This window comes from Rattus rattus, chromosome 9 (assembly GCF_011064425.1).
Source record: "Rattus rattus isolate New Zealand chromosome 9, Rrattus_CSIRO_v1, whole genome shotgun sequence".
In the NCBI taxonomy this organism is placed as follows: Eukaryota; Metazoa; Chordata; class Mammalia; order Rodentia; family Muridae; genus Rattus; species Rattus rattus.
Window position 1 is genome coordinate 65,744,071 of NC_046162.1, and position 12,180 is coordinate 65,756,250.

The 12,180-nt window shown below is 49.3% G+C and overlaps 1 protein-coding gene across 1 annotated transcript in view; it reads left to right on the forward strand.

Moving 5' to 3' along the window:
• The window catches only part of Timp2 (TIMP metallopeptidase inhibitor 2), a 49,652-nt gene extending 40,954 nt beyond the window's left edge, over nt 1-8,698 (forward strand). The window contains exons 4-5 of the mRNA XM_032912084.1: nt 3,905-4,029; nt 5,856-8,698. Coding sequence (XP_032767975.1) covers nt 3,905-4,029; nt 5,856-6,053 — 323 coding nt within the window. The 3' untranslated portion in view covers nt 6,054-8,698. The remainder of the gene's footprint in view (nt 1-3,904; nt 4,030-5,855) is intronic.
• Nucleotides 8,699-12,180: the final 3,482 nt, after the last annotated feature.

Sequence of the window (12,180 nt, forward strand, 5' to 3'; positions counted from 1 at the left end):
TAGCTTTCCAATTCAGACATTAAGTCAGCTGAGATTGAGCAATTGAAGACTTTCATGGCAAAGAGGAATTAATTACATGTTGTTTACTTATTCCATGTATACATGTGCAGATACACACATGTGATGGGCACATATGATGTATACATGTGCAGATGCACACATATGATGGCATCTGAATGGAAGTCAGAGGATATCTCGAGGGAGTCAGCACTCTCCTAAGAGCAGGTCCCAGGGATTGAACTCAGATTGGCAAGTGTGGCAGCAAGTGCCCTTATACACGGAGCTATTTCACTGGCCCAGTAGAGGAGAATTGAAGATGCCAAGAAGGCTCTGTGTTTTGTACACAGAGATGAGTACAGTGGAAAGGTGGCAGCTGGGACATGTGCCAGGTGCACACTGAAGACACACCTGCTCGGGTTTGACCAGTAGCGGGGTCGTTGCTGTTGTATGGAAGTAAGAGACGACAGGGATGCTGGACCCTTTATCAGGGCTGGTCCGCATCCAGGAATAAGTGTGTTTCATAAATAAGTGCCAGGTGACAGGCACCTGTGTGTGCCGCTCTGAATGGAAGCCAATGCGTTGGTTATGTGGCAGCTGGGTTGAGAGCAGGTTAGCCTCGCAGCAGAACAGGGGAGAAGGGTCTGCAGAGGACCTCAGTGGAAAGCCACCCCCAAGACTGGCAGTGGTGTGGCACGCCTTTAATCCCAGCACTCAGAGGCGGGTGGATCTCTGAGTCGGAGGGCAATCTGGTCTACAGAGTGTGTTCCAGGACAGCCAGGGCCACACAAAGATACCCTATTTCGGAAAAGAAAGCCACTCTGGTGGGGAGGGGACTGGGGAGAAGGATCCACTGGTAACATGCTTAAGTTCAATCCCCGGAACCCCGTGAAAGCTGGGCATGGCAGCACATGCCTGTAACTCTAGAGACAGGAAGGTTCCTGGGGCTCCCTGTGGTGAGTGACTGAGGAATATATCTAACATTTAGCCTACACACACACACACACACACACACACACACACACACACCCCACATGCACAAACACTTATAAACATGTATATGTGCATTAACCATAAACATGTCCATATGCACATACAAATATACACTCTACATACACATGCATATACCCCATTCAAAACATATATGAATATGTACCCATGCATATAATACACACACATGCACTCATGCATAAACCATATACACATACACATATGAACATGCACATGTGTATATACCGACCATACACTCATACACACATACACACACACACACACACACACACACACACACACACACACACACACATGCACCCACGCAGGGCCATCCTTAGAATATTTACAGACAGCCGTATGCTGGTTAGGACAGCCAGAGATGTTTTCATTTGTGCCTCTTTTGGTCTATCCCCTTGGGGACCATTTTTTGGACAACTCAGTCCCATTCTCCTCTTGCGAGGGGAACCAGGCCTGAAGCACACTGTACAAAAAAAAAAAACTCTCCCTGATCTTTCTTCAGATCTTGGGGCTTGGTCAGGAAACTCCTGATTGGACGTGCCTTTGTTTTGCAAGGCAGAGAATGTTTCCCGTTCTTTAGAGCCAGGAAAGGCCCTTTAACCAGGGGCTATCCAGAAATCACGTGGCCCAGCAAACCGCCCCGCCAGCTGGCTGTGGATGCCTCTTCCTTCCAGGCTGGTAATTCAGCTCCACATGTGGACTCGTATGGATTTTCCCCTGTAATTTTCTTTTAAGTTTCTCTCTCCTGAAAGGAAAAGTAAACACGTAACCATAAACATACCCGAGACTCTTTCCACGTTAGAATGTTGCAACAGACGATTACGCCATGTGAGCCCAACCAAGTGTGGTTATGCTAAAGGAGCTTCTTTTTTTTTTCCCCCTTTTGTACTGTCGTTCACCAATTATACAAATAATTGCAGGTTCTCAAGATGGCTCAGCCAATAAGAGTGCTTGTCAAAGAAGCCTAACTAGAGTTCAACCCCTGAACCGTTTAAAGGTAGAAGGGAAGACAATAGAAAGTTGTTCACTGACTTCCACATGTGTACTGTGATGTGTAGGGGTGCTCACATACACATAAACATCATACACACAGCAAACATTTAAATCAGAGTCATTGTGACATCTTCATACATGTACACAGTGCACTTTGATCTGGGGCTGGAGTGATGGCTCAGCCGATCAGAGTGATTGCTGCGCAACCATGAGGACCTGAGTTCAAATACCAGGACCCAGGTAAAAAGCCAGGAAGAGTGGTGGTAGCTGCAGATAAGGAAACGGGGAGCCCCTGCCCTTCAATGTTGGACTCCTACGTTTCCTCCATTGAGCATTATTTTAGTTTCGTTTCTGTCACTGTGGTAAAGTACCCTAACAAAAAGTAACCCAGAGGAGGAAGGATTAACTCACAGCTACAGCGTATAGTATCTCAGAGTGGGGAAGTCAAGGCAGGAACTTGAAGCAGCTAGTCAAGAGCAGAGAGGGAAACAGTACATGCATGATCACCTGCTTGAGTGCTTGTATTGAGCTCAGCTTCACTCTTATGTAGTTCAAGATCTCTGCCTAGGGGATGGTGACACCCACAATGGGCTGGGTCTTTCCACATGGATTAAGACAGTTTCCCACAGACATACCCACCTGCCAACCCAATGCAGATAATTCTTCATTGAGACTGTCTTCCCCAGTAATTCTAGGTTATGTCAAGTTGCAATTAAAGCTAACCATACTAAACACCATCCCTTCCCCCCACCCCCTTTGGTTCTTCTCAGATAGAGATTCACATAGCCTGGCCTCAAACTCACTGAATGGGTAAGGTTAGCCTTCAATTCATGATCCTCCTGATTGGACCTCTTTGTACCCCACCCCCACTAGGCTCAAACATGCATTATTTCTTTCTTTTTAAAAATAGTGTACACCCTTAATCTCAGCACTTGGGAGGCAGAGGCAGGTGGATCTCTGTGAGTTCAAAGACAACTTGGTCTACAAAATATTTCCCAGTACAGCTAGGGTTGTCGCACAGAGAAACACTGCCTCAAAAAAAAAAAAGGAGGAGAGGGGCTGTATTTTTGTTTTATTTTATGTTCATAAGAGAAAGAGAGAAAAGTGAGGGAGGGAGAAGAAGAAAAGAAGAAGAAGAAGAAGAAGAAGAAGAAGAAGAAGAAGAAGAAGAGGAGGAGGAGGAGGAGGAGGAGGAGGAGGAAGAGGAAGAGGAAGAGGAGGAGGAGGAAGAGGAGGAGGAAGAGGAAGAGGAAGAGGAGGAGGAAAAGAAGAGGAAGAAGAAGAAAAGGAAAAGAAGAGGAAAAAAGAAGAAGAAGAAGAAGAAGAAGAGGAGGAGGAGAGAGAGAGAGAGAGAGAGAGAGAGAGAGAGAGAGAGAGAGAGAGAGGGGGGGAGGGAGAGAGAGAGAGAGAGAATATTAAATGCTGGGGAGATGCAGTGCCCACAGAAGAGGCTAGACAAGGTTGTCATATCTTCTGAAGCTGGAGTTACAGGCAGTTGTAATCTGCCTCACATGGGTGTTAGAAACTGAACTCAGGTCCTCTGGAAGAAAAGCAAACACCTTTAATCACTGGCCATCTCTCTAGCCCTAACATGAGTTGTTTTAAAACTCAGAGTAGCTAGGCGGTGGCCATGCAGTCTTTAATCCCAGCACTCGGGAGACAGAGGCAGGCAGATCTCTGAGTTCAAGTCCAACCAGTGAGTTCCAGGACAGCCAGGACCACACAGAAAAACCCTGTCTCCAAAAACCAAAACCAACCAAAATCAGTCACAAAAACACTTCAGAGTAGTCTGACCATGGTATTATCAGTGCTGATTCTCAACACAAGGAGCTTTACCAGATGCAAGAGGAAGGCAGAAGCGGGAGACTTGTTGCTCACTTTGACCTGGTGACTCTCCCCACAGGGAAGGCGGAAGGAGATGGCAAGATGCACATTACCCTCTGTGACTTTATTGTGCCCTGGGACACGCTTAGCATCACCCAGAAGAAGAGCCTAAACCACAGGTACCAGATGGGCTGCGAGTGCAAGGTGAGCAAGATCTTCGTCCCTGTCCTTCCGTGCATCCTCACCCCTCCCTGGTCATCATGAGGTATCCAAGTGGAGTGGGGATGGGTCCTTGGCTTCCCAGCCCCTCAGGGTAGCAAGTCCTGGTTTTGGAACCAACTCTCGGAAGGTAAGGGAGTGAGGCAATCTGTCTAGAGACAAAGCTTTTTGTCCCAGGTCCCCAGAGAGCCTTGAATTTTGTCCCTGACAAGGAATATTTGGAAGATAAGGGGTTGTGGGGTGGGACAGAGCTTATAAATCAGTCTACATGACTGGAAACTCCTAAGAAGAAAAACCCCAGAGAAAGGAGATTTTGTGCGTGGGGGGGTGGGGTGGAGGGAGAATTCAGTCCTGGAAATAGTCTCCTACCGTGTACAGGCATAAACATTGTGTGTCCAAGAGCATAGGCATGTTCCCAACATTCTAAACTTCCATTCATGAGACTCTGTAAATGTGGTGTTGAGAATCCTGGGGGCATTTGCCTGTCATCTCAGAATCTGCTCAGAGGTGGCACTGAGCAACGCTGCAGATGCACACATGCTTAGATGTGACCAAAAAGGGGTGGGATTCATTCCCAGATTTGGGGGTTGTGTCAACTACAGGGAGCCACTGTGTCCATGGCCCAGATGCTTTTTCCCTCCCCAGTGCAGGATGCATCACTGGACAGCCAGCATCCCCTTTTGATACCAGAAGTGAGTCTGGGACTGGGAGTTGGTCGTAGAGTCGTGTCCTAAGAGCCTGTGCCATAGGACTGTGCCTCCTCCCCTTTCTGGCTGGTGTTTCCCATCACTTGGTCATCAAAGGTGTGACTCCAAGCCCAGGTGGCCAAGCCCTGTACAGGGTGAGCATGGCTCTACTGCGCCTGTCACCTCAAAAGCAAACACTAGTTGGGCATGGTTATACACCCCATTTGGGAGGCCAAGACAGAAGGATTGCTTGAGTTGGTAACCAACCTGAACTATAGAGTGATTTCCTTGCCACATTGGGCTACAGAGTGAAATCCTTTCTTAGAAAACAAGAAGAAAGACAGACTGGGAAGCAGCTCCATTGACAGAGTGCTTTCTAGCACACATGAAGCCCTCTCTAGCACCACGCAAACCAGCTGTGGTGGCCCATCTTTTAACCTCAACGTTTGGGAGGTGAGAGCAGGTGATCTCAGGTTATCCTTTGCTACACAGCAACTTCCAGGCCAGCCTGGGATACAAAAGACTATATCTCAAGAACGAACATGAAAAAAAAAACAAAAAAAAAACAAAAAAAAGCAAACCCAAGCTGCTTTCTTCATCTCTGCGTGGCTAGAGGTGAACACTCTTGAAGCTCCACAATCCTCTGTTAAAAAGCTAGAGCTAGAGCCATTGATCCAAGCAGGTGCCTTAGAACAAGTATGGGCATTATTTGGTTCTAATCTCTCTCCAGTGTAAGCCCCTTATGGTGGCTGTAGTTTCAGGAGGGCCTAAGCTGAAACTAACCATTTAAAAAGGTAGACCAGAGGGGTTGGGTATTTAGCTCAGTGGTAGAGCGCTTGCCTAGCAAGCGCAAGGCCCTGGGTTCGGTCCCCAGCTCTGAAAAAAAAAGAAAAGAAAAAAGAAAAAAATAAGGTAGACCAGATGGCCCAAAGCAGAGGCACATCTATCATACTGGAATTACATAGGTTGGTAGGTACACTGGTTTCCCCTAGGCCTGTCCTCAGCCATAGTACAGGGACAAGGGACTCAGCAAGACTACTGTCCTTGAATACCTTTAGTAGGTTGTGCCCTCGGCCCCACCTGTTCCTTGGACCAAACTTAATCTTCCTGCATGTGTCCCCCCAGATCACACGCTGCCCCATGATCCCATGCTACATCTCCTCCCCGGATGAGTGCCTCTGGATGGACTGGGTCACAGAGAAGAGCATCAATGGGCACCAGGCCAAGTTCTTTGCCTGCATCAAGAGAAGTGACGGTTCTTGCGCGTGGTACCGCGGGGCGGCACCCCCGAAGCAGGAGTTTCTTGACATCGAGGACCCGTAAGCAGGCTGACAGAGCCCCCGCGGCCAATTGAAAAGCCTCTGAGGGTTCAGACTGGTCCAGCTTTGACATCCCTTCCTGGAAACAGCATGAATAAAACATCAATCATCCAAGTGGGTTCACGCTAGTGTGATTCTGCCCCCCCACCCCCATTTTCCCTAAACATGGTAGTGGGTCTGGAGGGACAGGCGGGCCAGGGTCCCTGCCATACCCCCTCCCTCTGCCGGCCTGAGCACTGTGTGTCTCAGTCTTTGATCCTTGGTACAGGCAGGAGTAGAGCACAGGCTTTACCAGGCCTCTCTGGCCCTGTTGCGTGCAGCAGACAGGCAGCATTAAGGGTCCCCTAGCACCGTTAGGGCAGAGCCTGGGAACGTGCATTTTGCAGAAACTCTTGAAGGTTGTTATAAGACTGTGTAGCCGGCCTACCAGGTCCTTTTCATCCTGAGAGGGGCATGTCCCTCATTTTCTGCAGTGGCCATCCCTCTGGCCCAAGGCCCTTGCAAATGCTACCCATCCCTCCTGCACCCGGTCTCCCTCAGGTCTAAGAATTGCCCTCCAACCAGTGGTTCATTTGCCTAGGAGTCCCAGTCAGCCCCACGAACCCACAGACGTCCGTGAATGGAAGCCCTCCCTGAGCCATATTTCTGGCTTCAGCCCAGTCATATTTCTTCCTTCCTTTCTCTTCCCCTGTCTCTACACACCCCCTCAGTGGGGATCTGTGAGGTCTCATGCTGAGGGCAGGAACCTGTGGTGAGGGGTGCTTGGCTGTCCTCGTAATCACTCTCAAGGTTCCCAAGCTTCTTCACCCCCTTCCAAGCTTCAGGCACCCGGGGTGAGCAGCACAGCTCATCTCTCTGTCGCGTTATGCCCTCCCGCTGTTGGGGTGCTGCTTCCGGCACCCCCTCTTGTTGCACAAACTGAAGAGGTAAAAGGCCAGTCCTAGGCCCCTAGAGAAAGTCTAGTGAATGCTCCCTGCTAGCGTGGCAGTCCTTACGACGACGTGTGGGTTTCTGTAAAGCGTCACTAACTAAGCATGTGGCAGGGGAGACTTTGAGGCGGGCAGCTCTTCCTACCAAGCCCCCACGGATGCTGCGGCCTGTTTCCCTAAAGGTGAATTCTCACCCATGGCTTAGGGGCATGTGTATACAGCTCTGCTTCTGTGTCTTAACGTCACTTAAGGCCCTTGTAGAGAACTGGGGCATCTACTTGCTCCCTAAAACGATTTTTTTTCCCTGATGCTAATAGGATGGGGGTTAAGCCAGGCAGAACTTTATCACCTACAATAGAGACAGTCACTCTTCCTTCTGCCTGTGTCTTAAAAACAATAAGCCGTCCCAAGGACACAAGTGTGTATTATCCAAACATGCACGTAAATGCTCACACACAGACACAGACTCTCGATGTCTGCGCGGCCTGTGAATGGCCCTTTTGTGAGATGCTTCCAAAAACCTCTTCGCTCCAACCCTGTCCTAACCATCAGAAACCCCAAAGAAACTGTTAAGGACCGCCCCCCTCAGACTCTCCCTACCCACACCCACGCACCAGGACCTGGCCAGCCCTTTTAGACAGACTGGGAGGACACCCAGGAATCAGCCTGCCCCACCTGAGGGCATTTTCATGTTGTTCAGTGATGTTCTCCCTAGGATGCTGTCCTGGACCAGCCCACAAGACCCTGCAGTCTATTCCACCCTGCCTGTTTGCTTCCTGTGCCGTGGTATCACATGTAACAGTGCCCGTTTCTGCTGACCTCTTGACATGTTCTGGTTTGTTTCTGATGTTTGCGTGAGCATTCTTGTGCTGTGTTTATGCCTTTTGTAGCATTAGACTTTGCACTTTAAAAAAAAAAAAAAAAAAAACAGAAATAAAAAGATCGTTTCGGCATTGAGGGAGCATTGGACCCAGAGTGGAAACCATGACACGGTAGCTGGCCTGGGACCGAGGGACCCTTTCTAGTCTTTTTTTGAGTTCTTTGAATATCTGCCTTTCCAGCCTCCTGTCTTTTGTGTCTGGTTCGAAATCATTATGAGGGAGAGTGTATATATCTCTGAGTGTGTCAGTTCGAAAAGACGGCCTTTCTGTTTCCCACCCCTGCTGGGTTCTCTAGCCTTACCAGGCAGAAGAGCGAGCAAACAAACGATTGGGACAAAGCGCCAGGTGGCAGCTAAGCAACAGCCACTCAAAAGCCTTCGCGAGCAAACCAGTCGCCATATACAGTTTAAGGCGTTGCTTCACTCCTGTTGCATTCTAAGCCCTGGGTTTCCCGCCCTTACTCCCCTCCCGCCAGCGACTCGAGATATTTCAGATGACGTTTACACGGTCGTTGTTTCCAAACCGCTGCTTGACGCGTATTAAGACACATCTGTGGGCTTGCTGCTTAATTTAAAGCTTTGTTGATCTTGTTTCTGTTTGAACTTTCGGTTACGGGGGTTGGGGGGGAGGGGAGGGGGTGGAACACCATGTCTGTGCTGGAATATGAAGTCCGAGACGTAACCCCACCCCCCTCACCCCACGCCCCACGCCGGCGATACGTACATGAGAGTTGTTGAAAGTCAACAAGCCGAGTGCGCCTGATGCTCTGTGTCAGCCTTTACTTTTATTTTTATGAGTTTGCTCTGTCAATGGACAATAAATCATATTATCAAAGACAAGGTTGACTCCCTGGCTCTTTCTTCAGTTGTGTTTTGTTTTCTTTTTTTAAAGCTGAGGGATTGGGGGCGGAGTCTCTACCAGGGGAGTCAGAAGCCGAAGGTGCTCCTCAGTCCGCAGAATGCTTGCCCCGCAGGGCAGGTGTGAAGCCCTGGACAGGATCTCTAGGACTGAATCCACTGGGCGTGGTGCTGCATGACCGCAACCCTGGCATGAGGATCGGGAGTTCAGAGCCATCCTCAGCTACCTAGGGATAGCCTGGGCTACTCAAGACTCTGTGACCCAGCACTCTTCCTGGATGAGCCAATGAGTTTATTGAGGTCATCTACAGGATTGTGGGTGACTCAAAGGCAGCTGTATCACCAGAAAGGGTGCTCTACCCTAGCTGATGCTACACCCTTAGAAATCCCTGCTTGGTTTGAAGGCAGGACCATCAGATTCTCTTCTCACCAGCTATTGGTTACTTCTTATATAACTCGAAGACGGAGGGGTCTTGTGAATCTTGTGACTGAAGCTTCCAAGCCTCCTGCTAACTCTAGGACAGAATATGTCTGTCGGAGCAAATACCTGTACGGAGTCAGTGGTATATTCTTGGTGCTCCAGCAATGAGCTATGTACAGCCCCCCCACTCCTGCAAAACCCTGGCAGGTAATACATCTGCCAGGAAAGCTGCTGTCCAGAGTGTGCGGCAAATATCTCCTACTTTCTAAATTCAGTTATAAGTTCATCTTGAAGTTATCTTCAGACAATAAACCCACTGGGTTACAGTGGTTTAATTCCATGCTTTAATCCCAGCACTCAGGAGGCAGAGGCAGGTGAATTTCTGAGTTTAAGACCAGCCTGGCTTGTGTAATAGGTTCCAGCGAGCCAAGACTGCATAATGAAATCCTGTCTCGAAACCAGAAAACAAACAAAACCCAGAGTCAAGAGTGGCTCAGTGGTTGAAAGGGCTTACTTACTCCATAACCGCAAGGACATGAGTTCAAACCCCAACACTCATTTTTTTTTCATTTTTTTTTCGGAGCTGGGGACCGCTCAACACTCATTTTACAACCGGTGGGATCTTGTGTGTAGCCCTGTAACCCCAGGGCTGCACAGGAAGAGACAGGATGCTCTCTCTGTGGCTTGCTAGCTGCCAGTGTAGCAAAAAGCAAAAAACAAACAAAAACAAAAACAAAACAAAAAGCCAACCAAACAAACAAACAAATAAACAAAAACCCCTCTAGCTCCAGATCCAGAGGAGGCTTTACCTCAAATAAGTGAGGCGTATGCAGTAGCTAGAGAGATGGCTCAGCAGTTAAGAGCACTCACAGCTCTTCCAGGGGACCTGGATTCAGTGTCCAGCACAGACACCGTGGCTCATGACCAGCTCCGGGGATTGGACAACTTCTGGCCTCCATGGATGCCCGCATACACATCTCACACACTTACAAAGATGCACACATGTAAGTAAAATAGGTAATAAAAATAAAGTGTTTTTTAAAGGAAGAAGGCAGAGAGTGATAGAGGGTGCCCCTGACACGGGTGTGAGCATTTATGCACACACGGCACCTATGTCACATACACATACAAGACACCTGAATCAGATCAAAAGTTATGAATCATGACTGTCTCCCATACACATTTGTCAAGGATTCTGGGGACCTCAAGCAAGCTGCGGAGACACACCGGCCTTAGCTGGCTGATGTCCAGATAACCTTTACTTCGAGTCCTGGAAAGAGCTAGCCCCTCCTGTCCTGGACCGTAGTCCTCTATTCAGCCTCCTTCTGGAGCCCTCTTCCCTGTTCTCCTACTCCTGGCCCTTGCTCTTCACATTCCTGACCTGGTTCTTAAGGTAAGTGTCACACTTGTAGGAGGTGACTGGGGTGTGGCTGTCACCTGTAAACCTCATTATGAGCCCTGAATCATCCCATGTTGCTAGAATACATTTAAGTCCTGTGGGGGAGGGTGAAGGAGTGACCAGGCGTGGAATGTGGAAAATTAAAAAAAGGTGATTAGTGGTGTGAGTGGAACCAATGGAAGACTGTGGCTTAGTGCTGTGGGTGGAGCTATTGGGAGGGGTGTGGCTAAGTGTCATGGGTGGGGCCATTAGAAGGATTGTGGCTTAGCGTTGTGGGTGGGGCCACTGGAGGGGGTGTGGCTTAGTGCTGTGGGTGAGGTCATTTGGAGGGGTATGGCTTAGTGCTGTGTGTGGGGCTATTGGAAGAGGTGAGGCTTAGTGCGGTGGGCAGGGCCATGGGTGGAAGGGGTGTGACCTCAGAACAGTGGGAAAGCTAATGTCAGAGGCTCCTGAGCTCTGGGTTGGGATCCTCTCAGCAAGCTTTCCATAGCGTCTGTAGGTCCGACTGAGGATGAATATTGCAGGTGTATAAGAGCTAAAGAGCACAGGGCTTGGGCTAGGAATGTAACCCTAGCTATTTGGGAGGCAAAGGCAAAAGGATAAAAAAAAAAAAATCGGGGCTGGAGAGATGGCTCAGCGGTTAAGAGCACCCGACTGCTCTTCCAGAGGTCATGTCCAGAGGTCATGAGTTCAATTCCCAGCAACCACATGGTGGCTCACAACCATCTGTAAAGAGATCCGATGCCCTCTTCTGGTGTATCTGAAGATAGCTACAGTGTACTTATATATTATAAATGAACAAATCTTAAAAAAAAAAAAAAATCAAAACTGACCTGTGCAACCTAGCAAGACTCTATCTGAAAGAGTGATACAACCTCCCTCCCACACCTCCCCTCCACATCCCCACCCCATGCTCACCCCACACCCACCGGCAATGGGCAAAGAGATACTTTGTTGGTGTTGTTGCTCTTGTACCTTTGTTCATCCTCGCTTAATGGTGTGGCTAGAGCTGTCTTATACCTAGGACACATAAAAATCCAATGGAATCAAATCTAGGCAGCACAGCATGAGAGAAGGAAGACAGAGAGAGACCTAGTTTCTGCCATGCCACATGATTCAGGCAGGGAAAACCACCCGCAGATCTGCCCTCCACCCCACAGCATGGGCGGGCCATAGAACCCACAGAGCCTTGCCTACCACCAAGCAGCTCAGGGGGAGAGGAAGACAGACACCTGCCTCCAGTACATGGCACAGGAGGGCCATAGTCACCCGCTTGCGGGAGGATGTCACCGAGGGGTCTGCCAGCAGTGTGGCCAACCTGCAGTGGGAGCTACCACAGTGTGTGAGTATATGGTGGACAGATGGGAGAGAAAGAGAAATGACGCAGCCGGATGAGTATGAAGAGAGATGGGACTGGAGGCTGGAGAGGGCTAGCCTGTTGTGAGTGGCCAGCCCTGCTACGTGGGGTCATGGAGATGTCTTAGCCTGAGCTGTCCCCGCGGGCCATGCCTGGGTCCAATGCTATGCAATGGCAGCGTTCGGTGTCGATGTCCATGGCTCATCTTGGCACTATAGAACATGGGGATGTCCCTGGTCATGGCAGCCTCTGGGTATCATGCGGATGTTCAGGGGCTGTGCAGGACT